The sequence below is a fragment of the Gouania willdenowi genome, chromosome 14, assembly GCF_900634775.1.
Source record: "Gouania willdenowi chromosome 14, fGouWil2.1, whole genome shotgun sequence".
Classification (NCBI taxonomy): Eukaryota; Metazoa; Chordata; class Actinopteri; order Blenniiformes; family Gobiesocidae; genus Gouania; species Gouania willdenowi.
This window is the reverse complement of record NC_041057.1, coordinates 8,448,327-8,467,706: the sequence shown is the minus strand read 5'-3', so window position 1 is coordinate 8,467,706 and position 19,380 is coordinate 8,448,327. Positions and strand designations below refer to the sequence as shown.

Sequence of the window (19,380 nt, the reverse complement as noted above, 5' to 3'; positions counted from 1 at the left end):
TTGTAAACGATGAGCCCACACCTAATTATACACACACAGTAGACGTTTTTTTTTTTCTTTTAAGACAGTGTTGAGATCGAGTCACGAGTACTACTCATGGAGGAAAAATTATAGCTGGCATTGAGTTTCCGGCTCTGCTCTCTGTGCAAACAGTGTTTAGCCTGGAGGGCTTGAGCTTGTTCACATGTTTATGCCGTGGCACTGGTTGGCAGCAGTGATTCTGAATGTCTGGAAAAACCAAAGCTCCGTTTGCCCCATTTTCACACTCACCGCTAAACTTATGTTTCCTCATGTTCTCAGAACTTACTGTTAAATCAGAGCCAACTTGCCAGATAGTTTCCACTTTCTGTTCTATGAACATGGAAAGGCTTTTAAAAACATTTTTTTACTACACACTGGAAAGCCAACAGCAGCCTTTCTGCTGCTTTTTGCTTCCGCTCCCTGCAAGCGCTGCAAGGAGACATCACAAATTCAGAGTATCGGTTAGGATGTGCCGTTAGTATGCATGAGTAACTGGCAGCTTGCCTGCAGATGTGTACACACACACACATGTTCTTTATGCATGAATGCTCCAAGCTCTGCTCTCATTATACCTGGAGCTGCTGTATTTGTACAAGAGAATGGATCGTAATTGAATATGCATCCCAGCACTGCCTCTGGAACCTCATTACCAGCTCGTTTTTATTGAACGGAGCCCTGGGAGAAGGCACTTTGACCCCCAGGGAGGTTGAGGGGGAAGGAGAGGGAAAAGAGCAGCAGTGCCAGGTTGGGACAGTGAAAACAAAGATCATCCATCAATCTAGGCGTCGGCGATATATCGAGATTCAAGAAGTGTCGAGTTTTGGATTTGGCGATATAAGTTAAAAAAAGATTTTGAATTAAATTACTTAGGAGCTACAGCTTTCTCTGCTTCTCAGAACAGCAATAGAAGCACCGTTAGATGGATTGCTGAGTGCATTCTAACCCAAACCTTCGCCTAAACAAGCCACACTACAAAACTCACTCACACATGCTGTCCCTTATAGGAGAATGAGCCAATAGTGGCACATATTGTGCAGCTGTTTGGTAATAAATGTACATTTGTGGCATTTTGCATCAGCAAATTTAACCCCGAATTGGCTTTCTGGTAAGACTTTTTTGAGATTTATTTTATATATCGGTATTTTGAGAAAAATATCGAGATATGAATTTTGGTCCATATCGCCCACCCCTAGTCCCCTACATCTGTCCTATATGTGCTATGGTTAGGTTATAATGGTGCTCGATTTTTGTTCAATGAACCTCAGACTTGTTGGAAAATTCTGACTCTGACCATTGTGGCTCGTATGGCGGTGTATTATGAGTGCTGCCTTGCTCTACATTAATATTCGGCCTAGTTGATCCAAGCACTTGTGTGATAAGCAGCAGGTCACAGGATCAATGGTGTGTTTTAAGAAACTCCTATGGAGACCCGATGGGCTAGCTGTAAACTAATTTTCTGAAGGTTCTGAATATTTTTTTGCCCAATTTGACAACAAACTAACACGGATAATAAATATTTTTCCTCTTCTGATGTTTTGGGGGTAATTGTACACTGGTGCTTAGGAAAAAACAGGCAGTTTGTGCTTTTAACTGCTCGTTCTTGAAGTCTAGCGTTCAGATGTATTTCATTGTTTCCAAATCCTGTGGGGTTTCAAATGGGTGGAGACCTGAAAACCTAACAATGCAAAGCATATGGTTAGGATCGACTCAGCTATTCAACAAATTTGTATTAAAGCTGCTTAATCTGAGATGCAAACCTTTATTTGTTTGTGTTGTTTTGTTGAAAGACAACAAGGAAGAAAACAGATACAGATAATGTTTTTAGATTTCTTTATTCAAAATAGGGGACAATACATATTATGAAGCATAAAATATGTAAATGTGCAGGATTATAGCAATAGCTAATTTCCATCCACATAAAACACAAAATACATTAAAACACAACAGTAAAAGTATCCACAGGAAGAGATTTAGAAACCCAAGCAGTACAATAGACATACAATAATTCCATACTAGAGGTAGATCACAAAATACTGTATGACCAAAATGTTAAAATTAAAGCAAAAGGGCATTATTAAATCTATGTACACATTTCTCTATTGTAAAAAAAAAAAAAAATCTAAATTAGTTTATTGCACATTTTCCTATAATTAAAATGTCAGATAGAATGAGGAATTTAAAAGGCAAATACTTATCAAACAGGAGTGTAGGATGGTGAGACAGTGTGTGTGTGTGTGTGTGTGTGTGGGGAATGGGGAAGGATGAAGGGATGGAGAGGAAACCGGTATTATCATGTCACACTAAACTGTCCCGTAGGTGTTATTAAGTTATGCAACCTACCCTTAGCTGTCACCATGGTAACAACCAGGTGGGAGTCTGTTACAATAAGATTCCCTTGAACGTCTTTTACCTGTGTCAAAGTCTTTGTTTCAACCATGAGGGAAAAAATGAACTGAAAGAAATCCCATCACACTTAAAGAGAACATGCAAACTCTGTCTCGGGAGTGGCAGCGTTGTTTACTGCCTCATCAGCCCTGTTTTAGAATCTATTTTCATTATGTGCAAATAAAGCTGCCAAAACATGGTCGAATTTGTGTTCATTCAGTTTATTTGTGATTCATAGGTGTACTCATACTGATTCATATCATAATGCATGTTTTTTGCTTGTGCATATGAAAGAGTCAACACCAAATCCAAACTAGAATATGGTTCATAAATGGTTTAAAGCTCCTGGAAGTGTAGACGAGAACTAGCATTTTTTATAACACAGATTAGGACACAACGCAGGCCTCGTTGGTCAATAAATCAAAGGTATGTCTTCCACAAAACTGGTGAGTTTACTCACAAACAAATGTTGAAGAATGTTCCTGACTCCATCAAAAACAATCGGTTGGCTAACAAATGGTCAGTGAGTTGAACTTCTGAAAAGATTTGTACATTGCTTTGTGGGATTAGGAATCCCGTAGAAGAAGACAAAAATGGCGACGGAGTGGAAAAGTGTTTTTGCTTTATTCTTACTGCCATTTCTTGTGTTTTCTTTGCAAAAGAAGGAAGACAGTGTTACTCTTGCCGTCCTTTTTGTTCTGGTTAATGTACAAAGATTTGTCTCGTATTTTATAAAAACTACAAAACATTTTCAGCAACAACGGTACTGGATGTTGAGCATCATGATCATACAGTTTTTGCAGCCTTGCCGGGGGTTTGTCTATAAAGCCACACAATACGTACTATTTTGATACACATTTGTTTATGTGTGTGTATGTTTTTTTGTGTATCTGAAAGTTATAAGCTGATTTGGTTACGCGCTGACAGAGATCTCCGTTTCAATCCGTCGGCGTTAGCCTCATTACATCACTTGCAGCTGTGTGTGTGTGCGTGTGTGTCTGTGTGTGTGTGTGTGTGTGTGTGTTCAGTTTAGTAGGATGGGGGGGATGTTTGTAGAGAACTTGCAGGCGCTCGGCACATGGAGACACACAAGCAACAATGACGCACGTGCCTGTGCCATGAGTGCACCACAGGCCAGACACACAATACAGCCTCTTAAAGGCGCACTGTAAACACATTCAGTAAGATAAATGTGAAACATTAATGTTCATTTCAATGCTCAGGAACTCAAATAATAAGATCTCCATTTTTCCTGTGTTGAGGTGAAAACCCCAATTACATTAATGTTTGTGTTAATGTCTGCTACATTCATGCCAAATGTCCATTTTAGTGCTATATCAATCAGTGTTTGTGGTTTTCAGTGTAACTCAATAATCCAGATTCTGCAAGGGTGTTAAAGTGCTTCTCCACCTCCTCCACGGTTGCATGTCAATCTCTGGCCATGACCTATGACATTTGTATAAAGGGAATAGAGGAAAGAGAACAGGCCCAGTGGGAGCAGGAATGTCTCCTAATAGTCTTTTTATTACAGTTTCTGTCGCTACGGACTGAAGCAGCAAGGTTTCCGGAAAAGGATTTTAGCAATTTACCAAGCTTTAATGTTCCCCACCAGTCATTATACGTCTGTAGAATGAAATTACATTCAGGCTCCAGTGTAAGAATGTAAAAATCAGCAAAATAAAATTGGATGATTTAAAAACGCAAAGGAATTAACAGCTCTCCACTTATAAATTTACTAATTCAACCCTCCTCTTATCCTTGGGGTCAATTTGACCCCATTCTATGTTTATCATTCAGAAAATAATAGTTCTTTGCTTCATATTTCATGACTTTTCCTAATTTGATGGGTACATCAATCAGTGTTATGTCTCAAGCAAAAAGATAGGTCTGTTTTTTTTGTTTGTTTTTTAATTTAACATCTGATCATTAAATGAGTTCATCTTTGAATCAGAATCTTTATTGTATTTATAAGTTGGTGGAATGACATTACATTCATAATTCAGTGCAAGAATGTAAAAATCAGCAAAATAAAATAGGATAAAAGTAAAAAGACAAAGAAAATAACAGCTCTATAAATTTACTAATTTAACCTTCCTATTATCCTTGGGGTTGATTTGACCCCATTAACTGTTTATCATTCAGAAAATAATAGTTCATTTTTATTTATAAGCAAAAATTTGAGAATATAATAATTAATTAAAATTAATTCTAAAGTTTGGACCGATAGTGGCGCTTGAGAACAGGTCAAGGTTTCATTATCAACGTGTTGTTTTTGTATTAAAAGAATAAACAAAGTGCCTGACACAAAAACTTCGTCAACAATTTTCGGAAAATAATTTTCTAGAGGCAAACATACCTGGGGGTCAGATTGATCCCAAGGGTAAAATATGTTTGTGATGTTTGAGGATTATAGGAGGGTTAAGAATGAGATATTCCACTGCCAACATTGTGTGTTGCACTTGTAAAAATTAAGTGTTGTTTTTTAATATGTGCTCCTTCTGAGCCTGTTGTAATGTTTGTGCTGTAATCCTGCAAATTATGTTAAAAACTCAAGAAAGAAACAAGATAACAGTCCTGGGTGGGATGGATAGAAAGTATACAGCTATACTGGCATATACATTTGACTGAGCTGGAAACATAAGAACAGAGGATATTGCTGGAGCTAGAAGAGGAAGTGGGAGAGAGCTGGGAATTGATAAGCGGAACGATGATCCTCACATCCGTCTTCTGTTTCCTATTAAATTACTTAAACCCGCGTGCTTCCTGAGCCAACTGTGAAGTGTAAAACAGCCTGTTAAGAATCTCCTTTGTGCATCTTAACATCTATTTGGATGTTGGGTGACTTTTAAATATGTTTCTCTTTGTGTTTTTGTGCCGCAGATAAACCTTCGTCTCATTTTAGTCAGCGGGAAGACAAAAGAGTTCCTGTTCTCCCCCAATGACTCTGCAGCGGACATCGCTAAACACGTTTATGACAACTGGCCAATGGGTGAGTGTATCAAGTGTGATTAACTACTGAAGCAGCTGGTATAGCATTAAAACACTATCGCTAAAATTAGTAACAGGTGATTTTTACCCAATATATTATACCCAATAAAAAGTAATTATAATCAAAGTATGACAATATATGACGAGTTAGAGTTGTGTTCTGTTATATTCAACTATGCCATGCCTAACAAAAGGGAAAAAACTACCATGGGTGGAGTCTAAAAATATTGAAAGTGTCTAGAGACACGTTAAACGCAGCCTTAGCCCCCGGGACTATGGGAACGTTGCCAGACCTTTTCTACCTTGCCTGTGTTTTTACCATGTCAGGATGGCCCAGTGGTCTAAGGTGCTGCACTCAAGGATTCTTCCTTCCGCTAACTTATGGGTTTGAATCCCACTTTTGACATTTAACACGGCAAATTCCCCCTTTAAAAATACATATCCGACAAAAATAAACATTTTAAGGTTAAGGTTATGGATAGGGCTGAGATATAAAGGTTAGCAGTGTAGCTAAAAATAAATATGAGCTAAAATACAACTGACGGAACTTTAAGTCACGTGGTGCACCTATCACGTCATCTAAACTGGAAATGAAAAAAATATTAACCAAAATTACTGAAAAAATTGGGAACATAAGAACAAAAACATCTCAGAAAAAAAAAAAAACTGGAAACTTGGTCTTTGGTCAACCCATTTCTGGGGCTTTTGAGGCTTCCCTGGTAAAGGCATAGGAGAGACGAACAAAAAATGGCATTTTTTGATTAGGTAAAAATGATCACCTGGCTAAGATATTTTTTAACACCATATGAATTTTCTTGGAAAAGTTTATTAACAACTACTGGACTAAATAAAGATAGCATGGACATTTCAGGACTACTTTTACTTACTTTATTTTTTTTTAAATGCCTTCAATACATACAGTTTAGTAATAATAGGACATTATCATTCTTGCTGGGTGAAAATCACTGCTCCTCAGGGATGGGTCAAATGCAGAGAACAAATTTCATACATGTGTAAACATATATAACAATAAATAAAGGCGAAAGCCCCTCATTTCTTTTAATTTATTTAATTTAAAATTGAATTTATCACCTGAACGTGTGCCTGTGGGGAAAAAGTGGGCTTTGAAACTTCTAAAACAGTAGAGAAGATGCTGAATCTACCCTGGAACCCAAGACACTCTGACAAACACAACTTCAGTTCACTTTAGTTTATTTGTTTCAGTCTAACAAAAATCTTCAAACATAAATCACAATTTAAAATGATATACCAAGACAGAAATGCTTATGTCCAACATAAATCATTACATACAAGTTACCTTTCTCAATAATGCTAACAAGAAATGCAAACATTTGAGTTGCCATTTTCAAATAATGCAAAAAAAAAAAATTTAAATATTTCTTTATCAACACTATTCTGCAATTTAACCCCTAGAAGAGACAAACATAATCATTTTAGTTCCTTTCTTGTCTTTGGTACAATAAACATAAATTGATTCCTTAGGTTGTATTTGCTGGTCTGTAGAGATCAGTATTTTTGAACACCTTCTTAGCTTTGAGCTTTAACTGTGTTATTTAATAATAAACAATATCTTTAAATTCCATAAGTTTGGATGTAACAAATAATGTATGTGTATGGTCATAATATCCTGCTTTTTTTAATCAATCGTATGGCCTTTTTTTTTTGCAATAAAACAAGAATAGTGTTCCTGGGTTAAAAAGAGATCTGCCAGTCCTTCATGTTGGAGTGCATTAATATTTCCTTATTAAGACATTGGAGCCATTTATACAACGGAAATCTAGTTGAAACTTGCTAAGAATATATTTTATTGCAGTGTTTTTTTCCTCTGGTGCACATAGAGGCCTGCAGGGTATCAAACACAGTCCTCACCATAATCACACAACACCTGTTATTAACTACTTTGAGCACACCACACCACACTGTTCCCTTTACATTGATTAAGGAGAACATTTTCTACTCTGTGTCGCTTTATGAGAATGGGCAGGTCTGTACACTGAACTCCTCACAGCCTGATTATCATTGCATCCAGGAATGTGGGCTCACACACTGCATCCACCTCCTCCCTGTCACACACCCACTCCCAAAGTGCGGCCTCCACCACGGCTGGGATTCATCCGATACTGCCGACCTCACACCACCTCCACAGCACCAAAAAGTCTTTTTCCCACGCTGTTGTGAATGGCGTCCAGATTAGGAGAATTCCAAAATACATAAAACAACCTAAATTACAGCAGTGGACTTGGATTCTCCCTGACAACGGCGGTTTTCATTCACTTCTCTCAGTTTTTGGAAGCTCTTGTGTCCCTCCCAGACAACAGATCTGAACCCAGTGAGACCCAGAGCAGGATCTCAGTCAGCAGCACCACCCTCTCTGCTTTGTCAGAGTCAAACATCTGGTAACCAGACCCGGCTGCTGTGCAGCTCCCCATGCTGTTTTCTCTCGTTTAATGCCTTTTATTTTGTCTTCGCTTCATCGCATCCCATGCCGTCGGTCTTCAACTTTTTTCTCACGTTCTGCACGGCATCCCACAAAGACCCAAACATTATACATCCTGCATATGAAGGACTGGGAGAAAGGCTGAAATAACTCCACTGTGGCCATCTGTAGTTATTTTCTTTGACCACAGTGACGAGTTTGTCGGTGCATTGCACACCCCGCCGTGTATTGACACAGAGCAGGGCATGCACAGCACTTAAAAATTCAAAACTCATAATCACCATATGGTCGTTCCCAAACGTCAGCAGTTGTGCTATTTGTGTGTTTTTGCACAAAATAGACTCAAGAACAAGGAGAGGGACTTTGTTTATTGAACTTTTTCCAGTCGTAAAGAAGGTTGTCGTCAATCAAGAATATGAGTTTTAAAAAAAGAAGGTCATTTTAAGTGTCTTGTTATCAAAGATGAAAGTAATGGATTACAAGTACTCATGTTACTGTAATTAAGTAGAATTTAAGATAGGATAACCAAATTTGGTGTGTGGCTTTAGGGTATCAATATCTTGATGGAGTTCGAAAATGAGAAGTGCGCAATTATATTTTCCAGAGTTATTGTTCTGTTTTTTTTGGGAGGGGGATGTTGATGACTGTCTTTTTGTTAGTTTTGTTTTAAAATGATCAACGGACGTTGTGAAACTAAAAAATGAAATGACCAGATCAAATGAAACGCATCACATCATAGCCGACCAATCAGATTAAACGTAATGCACGGCGCCAAAACAGCATTGAATGCTGGTTATTTCCAGAGGTGACAAGTAACAATCTACAAAGACTTTGTTACTGTACTTAAGTACTTTTTTTTGCTGGCTAACTGTACTTTACTTTAGTATTTTTTTTTGGCGACTTTTTAATTTCACTACTTATTTTTTAAATAAATATCTGTACGTTCTACTCCTTACATTTTAAAAATGAACTAGTTACTTTTAAGACCTTCGAAGATGACGTCACAACATAAAAAGAAGGAAACATTTTCAAGTTTTTGAAAATATTAAACTCAAAGCTGCTCTGGGTTTTACTTTCTTTCTTGACACATTTTATCTATGAGTGCTAAATTCTTCTGGTGTTCAAAGGTAACAGATTTAACTTGTATCCATATACCAGCATTCTACAAAATCCTAGAAAATAAAATATATGGAATTTGCTGGTTTAAAAACCCTGTGTTGTTATTGAAGGGACATTTGTTTTACTTTTTAACTTAAACACATTTAGTAGCATGTACAGTACTTTGTAAAAAATTATTTCTACTCAAGTAAGAGAGCAACCTCAATACTTTTTTTTTTATTCAAGTATCTATCTTTTACTTATCACCTCTGATTATTTCAGCCTCAGAATTTAATTTAAAAAAAAAATTGTACATTTTAACAAACCTTTTATTTTATACAGGTGACTTTGGAGAAAGTAATTGTGGTGGATTTGATCTCTTCCTTTTTAAGTTTATACTTGATATGTTTACTGTATGCAAAAGAACTGTGACAAGATTTATTATCAACAATAAACAAAAGTAACCAGTAACTTTTATTTTAAGTACTATTTAATTGAGCTACTTTTTAGTTGTATTTGAGTATTTTATGTATGACTTGCTTGTATTTGTACTTGAGTAAAATTTCAATCAAGTAACAGTACTTGTACTTGAGTAGAACATATCAGTACTCTTTACACCTCTGCTTGTTATTGCTTTAAAGCCTTTTCTCTGTTTGTTTTTGTCTGTGTTTGTTTTTCAGACTGGGAGGAAGAGCAGGTCAGCAGTCCTAACATCCTGAGGCTGATCTACCAGGGACGCTTTCTACATGGCAACGTAACACTAGGAGGTGAGAAAACACACAGAGGAGCACCACACACACACACACACACACACACACACACACACACCCAGTCACAGCCGTGTGTGCCGCTGGAAAGTTCTTAGCAGTTCTCGTCTTTTTCCTGAGCCGCAGAACAGAGGCACCTCAGTGCTCCAGACAAGCCTGCTTTGATGGGGCAGAGGAAATACAGAAAGAGGAAGGAAAAGAGACAGCTCAGGAAAGAGGGGGGTGGGTGGGAGAGACTGGCTTTTCACTAGAAAGAGAAAGGGCTGGGTGTGAAAATGAAGAAAAAAGATTTTCCCTTTTGTAGTCTTTATCATTCCTTCAGTTTTACCAACATTGTTACAGACTGCAGCAGGGATTATTGTTTCCAACACATCTACATTCATCCAGATGTTGTCACTTACTTGTCAGTGTGGGGTTGACATGTGATGGTTAGAAATGACATGTTTTTTAACAGTTTTTTTTAAAAGGAAACAAAAACGTGTCAAAACACACATCATGCTCAATAATAGGAGCACGACAGATGTGAAAAAAACAAATGTGTCACTGTGTTTTCTTTATATTATGTACCTTTCAGACATTTGAGCTGCGTATCGACTCAGATTTCCCAAATCGATTTGATATGATTCACAAGGGCCCGATTCAATTCGCAATTCAATTTGATTGAATTGGATTTTGGACTCTGTTTATGATAGTAATTTAATGTACACGTTAGTTTGTTTATTTTAACGTTTCTCTAATCATGCAACAATAATATCCTGCCAATAAACATATTTTTGTTTACCTTTAGTTGTTGTTTAGCTACAAGCCCTTCCAGGCTAAAGCTTTTGCTACTTAAAGGTCCAGTATGATGCTAATTTTCACCCATCTCCATTTGTTCTAAGAACTCCAACAACATAGTATTTGAGTTTTTCCCAAACACGCCTGTTTTCTGGTGTTTTAGCCCTCTAAAAAGTCAATTTAATGTAAACAGGCTATTTTGCATTCTTGTGAGCGAGATCAGTGATCACCAAAGCGATTTTATTTTTGCTATCCACACACTGTTGTTGTTTTCAGCCAAAGAACTGCACATTACAGTAAAACACATGGCTATTTAAGTGGCTATTGTGATTGTGAGTCTGTCTCAGCGCTTCAGGGTCTGTGTTTATCACAGCAGCAGCAGTGGAGTCTTTCAGCTACTTCACTTCTCCTCTTCATCTCTATTAACTGCATTTAAGGTGGTAATCATTTTTGTCCACCCGCTGCGTCGCATTGTGCCACAGGCAATACGAGGCGCTATAACGGGTACTAAAAATGGAACTGCTCTGGGTACTACCTTTGCTGCCCACTGCTCCTCAGGGAGGGGTTAAATGCAGAGAACACATTTTGTGTATGTAGCTTTACATACAGTATATGACAATAAAGTATGATATTCTATATTAAACCGCAGTGGTTGTTTTAGCTGTGAGCTAGTTTGAGAGGGAGGAGTGCACATTCTTATTCTAATAGGGTAGAAGGAGCCAGGATTGTCAGGAGGAGGAGTTTCCGCTAGGTCACGTCAAGTAGGGAGGAAACAGAACTTTTTCAACTTTGGCCCTCTGAATGAGCCTGAAGGGATGTATATCACTGTAGCAAAACCATTATGAAGTGATTTTTTTCATCATACCGCCCCTTTAATGTCAGAAAGCAGCAGAGGAATGGTGTTACGGTTACACAGGGTGACATTGTACCTTCAGAGATACTGTAGCTCACTGAATGACCTTTATTTCCCACTGTCTTTCTGTCTTTTCTCCGCTTCCAGCTCTCAAACTGCCCTTGGGGAAGACCACAGTGATGCATTTAGTTGCCAGAGAGACTCTGCCTGAGCCAAATTCCCAAGGTAACAGCTCTCTGCGTCTCGTCTTTCCTTTTCACACACACCAAACTGCTTTTAATGTTCTCCTCCCCAGCCTTTTATTTATTTGTCCACATGGCTTCTGTTTTAGAAGCTGCACCAAGTGCAAATAATTGGCTGCTTTAAGTGTATCCCCAAGACACAGCTCAGCGTGTCGACGGCGCTAATGTAAATCATACGCGATGAAGGGTCACCTACACGCACATTTAAACCTTGAACAGTAGCAAACGTGCACTTCAAGTGCAAATGCATCGTGCTATTTATGACCTTTAGTAAAAAAAAGATCTGCTCAGTTTAGTCGAGAATAAAAGCTGTTATGTGGTCAAACAATTACAGGAAAGGTGGAATTACAAGTGAAGAAAATACTCATTAGTCAGCTGTAATTAGGTGAAAATATACAACACATGGTTATAAAACAGGCTCAACTGCGTCAAAGGCTCTTTTTAAGTTGAAAGTGATGAAAGAGTTCAAATTACAAGTCTGAACAGCTTCAGTTTTAAAAATAAAGAAAAAGAAAAGACGGGGCTTAACTGTACATTCATATAATCATCTTATTCACTGGTTTCCCATGGTTGTTTTTCTTATTTTAAGAAGTTTTAAAGACGAAATTGAAGTCAACGGTCAAACGCGTAGTGAATCCTCCGTCACAATAACCGGAAGAGCTGACATTAGAGTGGAAAAAATGACCTTGACAAAAAATTTTCATGCTACATTTTTTAAAGTGACGATAACTAGACATTTTTTTTTTTTTTTTTTTTTAATTAAAGTGATCAAAAACTATATCAAAATATATTCATTTTTGTCAACTAATAAAAACTAAACTATAATTTTATCACATGAGACGAAATCCAATCAGAGCTCATGTGATCATGTGGTCTTACGTATTGAGCACATGAAATCTGTCTGATCAATGGTCATTGAATCTTAAAAAAAAAACTCTTATTCTGTATATTTTAGTGGACTATATCTGGAACCGATTTAGTCATTTAGGTGACAGCCATTTATTAACATGTCTTTACATGTCCAATGCCGTCAGAACTAAGAAAATAAAATGCAAAAACCTCACTTAAAGACACACATCGTTGACGTTTCACAAATAAAATAGTCTCTGTAATTTTAACCAAATAAATGAATTATATCTACATGAATTAACGGAATTACTATTTGTTTTAAATTGAACATCTATATAACACCACTCTATGATGTGCTGGTCAGCCACAGAAGCACCTTCAGCACCAGGCTGATCCCACCACGGTGCTCCACAGAACGCCACAGGAAATCAGTCCTGCCTGTGGCGATCAAACTGTATAATGCATCACTGTAACCTCATAGCTTCATTGTTGTAAATATCTGTATCATATTTGTATTATTTTTGTAAATATTTGCATATATATTTTATATTTGTATTATTATTATTAGTATTATCTATCTTACTTTATTTTTTACTACTGTAATATGTGTGTATTTGATCCTTATTTTTAACAATCTTTTACATAATTATACACTTATTTAACATTTATTTTTTCTTTCGTCTTTGTTAAACATTTTATTCTTTTATTTGTGATTTTTTTTTTTTCTCAAGTGGCTGTAACGAAAGCAATTTCTCCCTGGGATTAATAAAGGAATTCTGATTCTGATATGAAATATTCATTTTAATTTATGAATTGTATTTATGATCTTTTTAATTGAATATGAAAACTGTGAATTGCGTTTATGAGGGAATCTGACAGCAGCAGAGGTGGCAAAACTACTTCAGAACTCAGGTAAAAGTATAGGTACTTCAATAAAAAATGATTCTGGTAAAAGTTAAATTATTGAAGTTTCTCTCTTATTTGAGTAAAAGTAAAAAAGTACACGCTACTAAATGTACATAAGTAAAAGAAATGTCCCTTGAATAATAAGACAGGGGCTTTAAACTCGCAAATTCCGTATGTTTTATTTTTTAAAAACTTGTAGAAAACAGGTACATGGAAATAGATGTAATCTGTTACTCTTTATGAACACCTGGAGAATTTAGCACTCATGAATGAAATTTGTAAATAAAATGTTTTAAGAAGAAAAAATTGCAAATACTAGATTAAACCCAGATCAGCTTTGAGTTTACCATTTTAAAAAACTTGAAAATGCGCCTTTTTACATTGTGACGTCATCTTCGTAGGTCTTAAAAGTACCAAGCTCATTTTTCAAATGTAAGGAGTAGAAAGCACGGATAAAAAAGTAAGGAGTGAAAGTGAAATATCACCAAAAAAATAAATACTCAAGTATTGATACCAGAAAAAAAGCACAGTAACAGAGTATTTGCACTTCGTTACTTGTCACCTCTTGACAGCAACTATGCTATAATTTAAATAGTCCAGATGACTAAATTTTGACTAAAACTAATTTGCATTTTAGTCAAAAGACTGACCAAAATTTACATTGTTGACAGGTGAAATGTTTACTGACTCTCTGTGATTCGCAGAAAAGGTCAATCTTCATGTGCTAACCCTAACCCTAATGAGTAAAATGTGTAGATAGTGTCTGACTATTATTATCCATGTTTGCGTGCAGGTCAGAGGAACAGGGAGAAGACCGGGGAGAGCAACTGCTGCGTCATCCTGTAAAGCCACGCCCCCTCTGCCGTCTGCCCCGCCTTCATTCTTCATCTCTTCTCATCCTCATCGTCCTGGAGCCTGAAGACTTCTCTTCTTTTTTTTCTTTTTTGTTCTCCTCCCCCTCTCCCGTCAAACACACACACACACAAATAAATAAACATAGACAGTGGACACGACAGCCTGATCCAGGACACCAGGAAGTTGATTTACAATAGAGCTGATTTCTTTTTTGTTTTACTTGATTTTTTGTTGTCATAGTGAAAAAACATAGCGAAAAGGAACTGGATTTGCATGTGTGATTTTATTGGACTTTCCTAGTGCACACCTTTTTTCAAGCCTTCTACACACACACAAACACACACGCACACACACACACACATACACACACACACACACTAAAGCACACGTTTAGTTGAGCTACACACCCACTGCAGCCGTCCTCAGCTTAACCAGCTGCAGATTATTCACTGATTCTCCTTCTAATGCAGTGCCCGAGTTTGTGTGTGTGGCCTTGTTTTAATCATACAGACTGCTGAGTGTTTACCACACACACACACACACACACGGTTACCTTGACCTGCCCACAGTCAACACATGTCTGTGACATCCCTTAGAGCAGCAGAAAAAGCGTTCACGTGCCTGATTGTTGATGGATAGCCAAACCAAGCCTAGCAGGCAAACAGACAGGCAAAGCACTGATTTGGGCGTGGCCTGTTTTGGACACTCCTTGACGTCTGCGACTGTGTTTTGACAGTCCCGCTGACCAACTAGTGTTGTGATTAATAAAACATGTCCGTCCCCCCAACCCCACCCCACCCTGACCTGCCACTCTTTATCTTATCGTACTCCCTTGTTTTTAAAGCAGTGTTGTGAAGGATCTTGCTGACAGACAAAAAAAAAAAAAAAAGGAATGAAATCAGTTTTTATCGGCTTCTTCATCTCATCTTTCTTCTTTATCAAATCCATTCTGCACAACTCAAGCATGTGCTCTCTCATCAGAAACAGAACATGTATGAAAAAAGTTTCATTTTATATTTTTCCAATGGAAGTACTGATCCAAACTAAGGTAACGTGTAGAATATATTTAATATGAATCTTCTATAGGACATGATGACTTTAGATCTTGGTGATAAACATAATATGGGTGTTTAGTCCGTAGCCAGTTCACAGTCTCTCGCTGACAATGTCTTGTGATTCACAGCAGCAGCAGTTCCTTTTGAATCATCTATGATGGACCGATGGATTCTTTTCTTCAGTCTTCTTTTGTGCTCTTTGTTTGTTTTTCTTTTTGTCCATAAGTTTGTAATTTAATGTAATCCGTTATATTTTTATTTTTTTTTGCTTTTGGGGAAAATGCTTCGTAAACAGCACTTGGTCTTAAAAATATTGTTCATATTGATCAGGGTCGAATCTGTACAGAAATAAACGTTTTCAAACCAATTGTAAATAGCACTAATGCTCCCCCCTCCCTCTCCAAACTTCAAAATGAGATACATCTGTAAACTAAATAAAGATTATTGAAGTGCGTGTCTTGAGTCTTGACCTTTTTTGTCCCAGCATGTCGTAGAATCACTGCAATGCACACCACTGTCAATTATGACTACGAATATTACTTTACTATGTACGAAGAAAATTTCTGATTGGCTCATTTAACATTATGTCCCGCCTCTTTTCTTTTGATGCATCTTACTTTGAACAAAAATAAAAGAAAACATTGTATGAAGATTTGAGTCTTCAAAATGCCTTTTTCCTTAATTTGTCTTCTGACGTGGTCTGCTGGTGCCCATCTATTTTCAACGTAGGTGTGGGTACACCCCAAACTCCATCTCAGGACATGCACAAATGGACATACTGATTTTAGGAATTTGGGGAAATTTAGCCAGATTTTGGAAACACAGCACTGGAAATATTGTGGATTTTAACTGATTTTTTTGTATTTGGAGAAGCTGAGATGTCTACAACTGAATTAGTTGGTAATTTACAAAATGTTTCATGTTTTTCCTGTCATTTTTACTTTCTCGAGCACACTGAATTTGATGCTCTAAAGCAGCTCAACTGGTGGGTCGGGACCCAAAAACCTGTCTCTCATGTTGGACTTTTCTTTTTGACAGGCATGCTGTGAAATGCATGTTGCACAGGAAAATATATAGATTTAAAAAAAGTGTGTTTTCAACAGCTATTTTTGAAAAACTAAATTTGGTTGGTTGATTAATAAAAAATTAAAAAAAAAGCTAAGTAGGTCGTGATTTAATGACTGTGGCAAAATGTGGGTCCCAGGGTGAGACCAGTTGAGAACCACTGCTCTAATGGGCCAGATTTGGCCCCCAGGCCTGGAGTTTGACACATGTGCTTTTGAGCCTCTAATTCAGTGGTTCTCAACTGGTCCCATCCTGGGACCCACATTTTGCCACGGTCATTAAATTACGACCTACTTGTTTTTTTTTTGTTTTTTTTATTAATCAACCAACCAAATTTAGTTTTTCAAAAATAGCTGTTTAAAACACACATATATAATATTTTTTCCAACATAAATCTACATATTTTTCTGTGTAACATGCATTTCACAGCATGCCAATCAAAAGAAAAGTATCTTTCAAAATGAAATACAACATGAGAGACATTAAGTATTTATTTAATTTTGACCAGCTGTCCGCGACCCACTTTTGGGTCCTGACCCACCAGTTGAGAATCACTGCTCTAATTAACCCAACACTTGTGTTTTTAAATGGTGGAAGGAAACCATAGTACTCAAGCACAGGGAGAACATGCAAACTTTGCTTGGAAAGAACCAAGTTTCCAACCCAGCACCTTGTTTCTGTAATGTAGTTGTGTTAACCACTAAACCACTGGAATGAAAACATGGCTTTTATTGAGGCTTCGGTGAAGTCATGCTGAGTTTCTTCATGTTCCTCCTGAATGAAGCGACCAATCAGAATCCAGCTCTGAGCTCATGACATGACAACTTGTGCACAATAACATCTGCTTATCAGTTAAGACCAATTTTGTGGCCAAAGATCTCAGATGAAATATCGTCAGTGATGAGATCCACTTTAGTAGAAGAAGAAGAAGAAGAAGAAGAAGTGGCCTCCAGTCTTTACAAAGAGTTCTGTTTAAATGCCAACACGTGATGTGGGGCTGATTCTGAGAACCTTGTATTGTTCAGTGACTCTTTTTCAGTCCATTCATCTTTCCTCCCTGCAGACATGAATCCATCAGTTCTTTGATCAAACCTCATTGGTGTCCATCTGCATGCTCCATAATAAACCAGTTCAGCCATAAGATAAAAAGGACATTTACAACGTTGACATTTAGTGACAAATGAAATAAAAGCTGGTCTGTGAAAGTGATTATAGTGGATGTGATGTTGAGTGTTGGAAGCTCAGTCTCATCAACAGGATCAGAAAGACCAACTGTGTTTTCATGCTATTATTGGTCATGTTTGATTGGATTATGAAGACTGTATCATGTATTGACAGAGAAACACTGATTAAACTACACAGTAAGGCCTGAAGCTTGTTCCAAGGTGTGCAGCAGACTTTGGGTATGGCTCCATCTGTTGGTAGAGTCTGAATCTATTGTTAAAGCTCTGCTACTTTTTAAATCATTTTATTGTTGATTTCAAACTTTTCTTTTGTTGATTTTTAAACTGTTTCATGCTTCCCGTTGCACTTTTCAAACGCGTCAAACACAACTGATTCAATTTATTTTCTATAGGTAACATTTTCTGTACTTAAAAAAAAGAAGAAAAAAAATCCTTAAATTTATGCTCAACCTTTTTTATTTGGTTTGATAAAAGAAAACGGAAGACAAAATGTTTAATTTTCTTTATCTTTTAAAACTGAAATATTTTATTTTGCATCACAGTCCACCCCGAAAATGCTTAAAACAGCAAAAACTAACAAATAAATTAAAAAAAAGTTGGTTACTGAGTTGGCCAATGGATGCACACCATATTTATTATAATTCATTATTAACCAAGAAATTGAAGGAAAACACTTATAATTAATTTAAAAAAAATTTAAACTGAATTATTCTTCTTCTGATACTGTTAAAATCTTTTTTTTGTGTAATTTCTTCTCTTTTTTTTTCATTCGATATGAAAAACTGGGATCAGGCTTCTAAAGAAGTACCTGATTAAAAACCATCATAAAGACATTACAGATTATTGTATTACTTACTTTCAATGTTGTTAATTTATATAATATTATTATAAATGAGAGAAGTATGGGACTGTAATTTTTTCAAGATGTTTGTTTGACACATTACTTTTTACTTCTTAATGAAACGTTGTTGAATGATGGTATCAGTCATACAATGAAAGGGCACCACAAGACTTTATTTATTTCAATAAGAGTTGTACTTGCAGGAAAGGTGGTGCAGTTGCTGCCATCTTTAAATCAATATTTCAGTGCACAGAAATATCATTTGTTGATTTTATCTCCTTTGAATATACAGTATGTCATTCTTATTGAAGGGTGAATCAAGAGTTCTGTTTATAGTCGTTTATAGACCCCCAAAATATTCTGGAGAATTCATGGATGAGTTTGCTGAACTGCTGTCTGTTGTATGCATTGAATACAACTTTTTAATAATAACAGGTGACTTTAATATTCATTTAGACAATAACATGGACAATACTGCCAAATAACTTGCTTTAATGGACACTTTTGGTTTTATACAACATGTGACCGGTCCGACACACACTCAAGGTCACACTTTGGATTATCTCTGAAGGTGTTGATATCTCTGCTGTTGATGTAAGAGACTTAGCTCTATCTAATACTTTCTGTGTCTTTTTTGGCTTAGAGACTGTAACATCTGTTCCCCTTACTTCTGTGTGTTTAAAGAATAGGTACATAAATGACAACACGTGTGCGCAGTTTATGGAAGCCATAGCGATGACACCAACCTTGAGTGCTGAGACAGTTGATAATCTTTTGGATGAGTTTAATACAAAAGTCTGTATTGTCATAGATGTGGTGGCTCCAATCAAAACTAAGCGAAAACCTAACACACTGAAAACACATTGGAGGAGGACTGATATAATGCAGAATTTGAAATCTGATTGTAGAAGAGCTGAGCGTAAATTGAGATCAACAAAACTGCAAATTCATCAAGAACTGTAGAAAATAAGTCTGCGTAAATTCAATGATGGCTTGTTCCAGTGATGTGCAGTCAGGGTAGGCAAGGCAGGCAGTG

At 36.8% G+C, this 19,380-nt stretch overlaps 1 protein-coding gene across 1 annotated transcript in view; it reads left to right on the top strand.

The window, feature by feature from the left end:
- ubl3a (ubiquitin-like 3a) overlaps nucleotides 1-15,708 on the top strand; it is a 49,987-nt gene extending 34,279 nt beyond the window's left edge. Inside the window, exons 2-5 of the mRNA XM_028467207.1 lie at nucleotides 5,287-5,395; nucleotides 9,631-9,717; nucleotides 11,495-11,572; nucleotides 14,138-15,708. Coding sequence (XP_028323008.1) covers nucleotides 5,287-5,395; nucleotides 9,631-9,717; nucleotides 11,495-11,572; nucleotides 14,138-14,190 — 327 coding nt within the window. The 3' untranslated portion in view covers nucleotides 14,191-15,708. The remainder of the gene's footprint in view (nucleotides 1-5,286; nucleotides 5,396-9,630; nucleotides 9,718-11,494; nucleotides 11,573-14,137) is intronic.
- The last annotated feature ends 3,672 nt before the right edge of the window (nucleotides 15,709-19,380 follow it).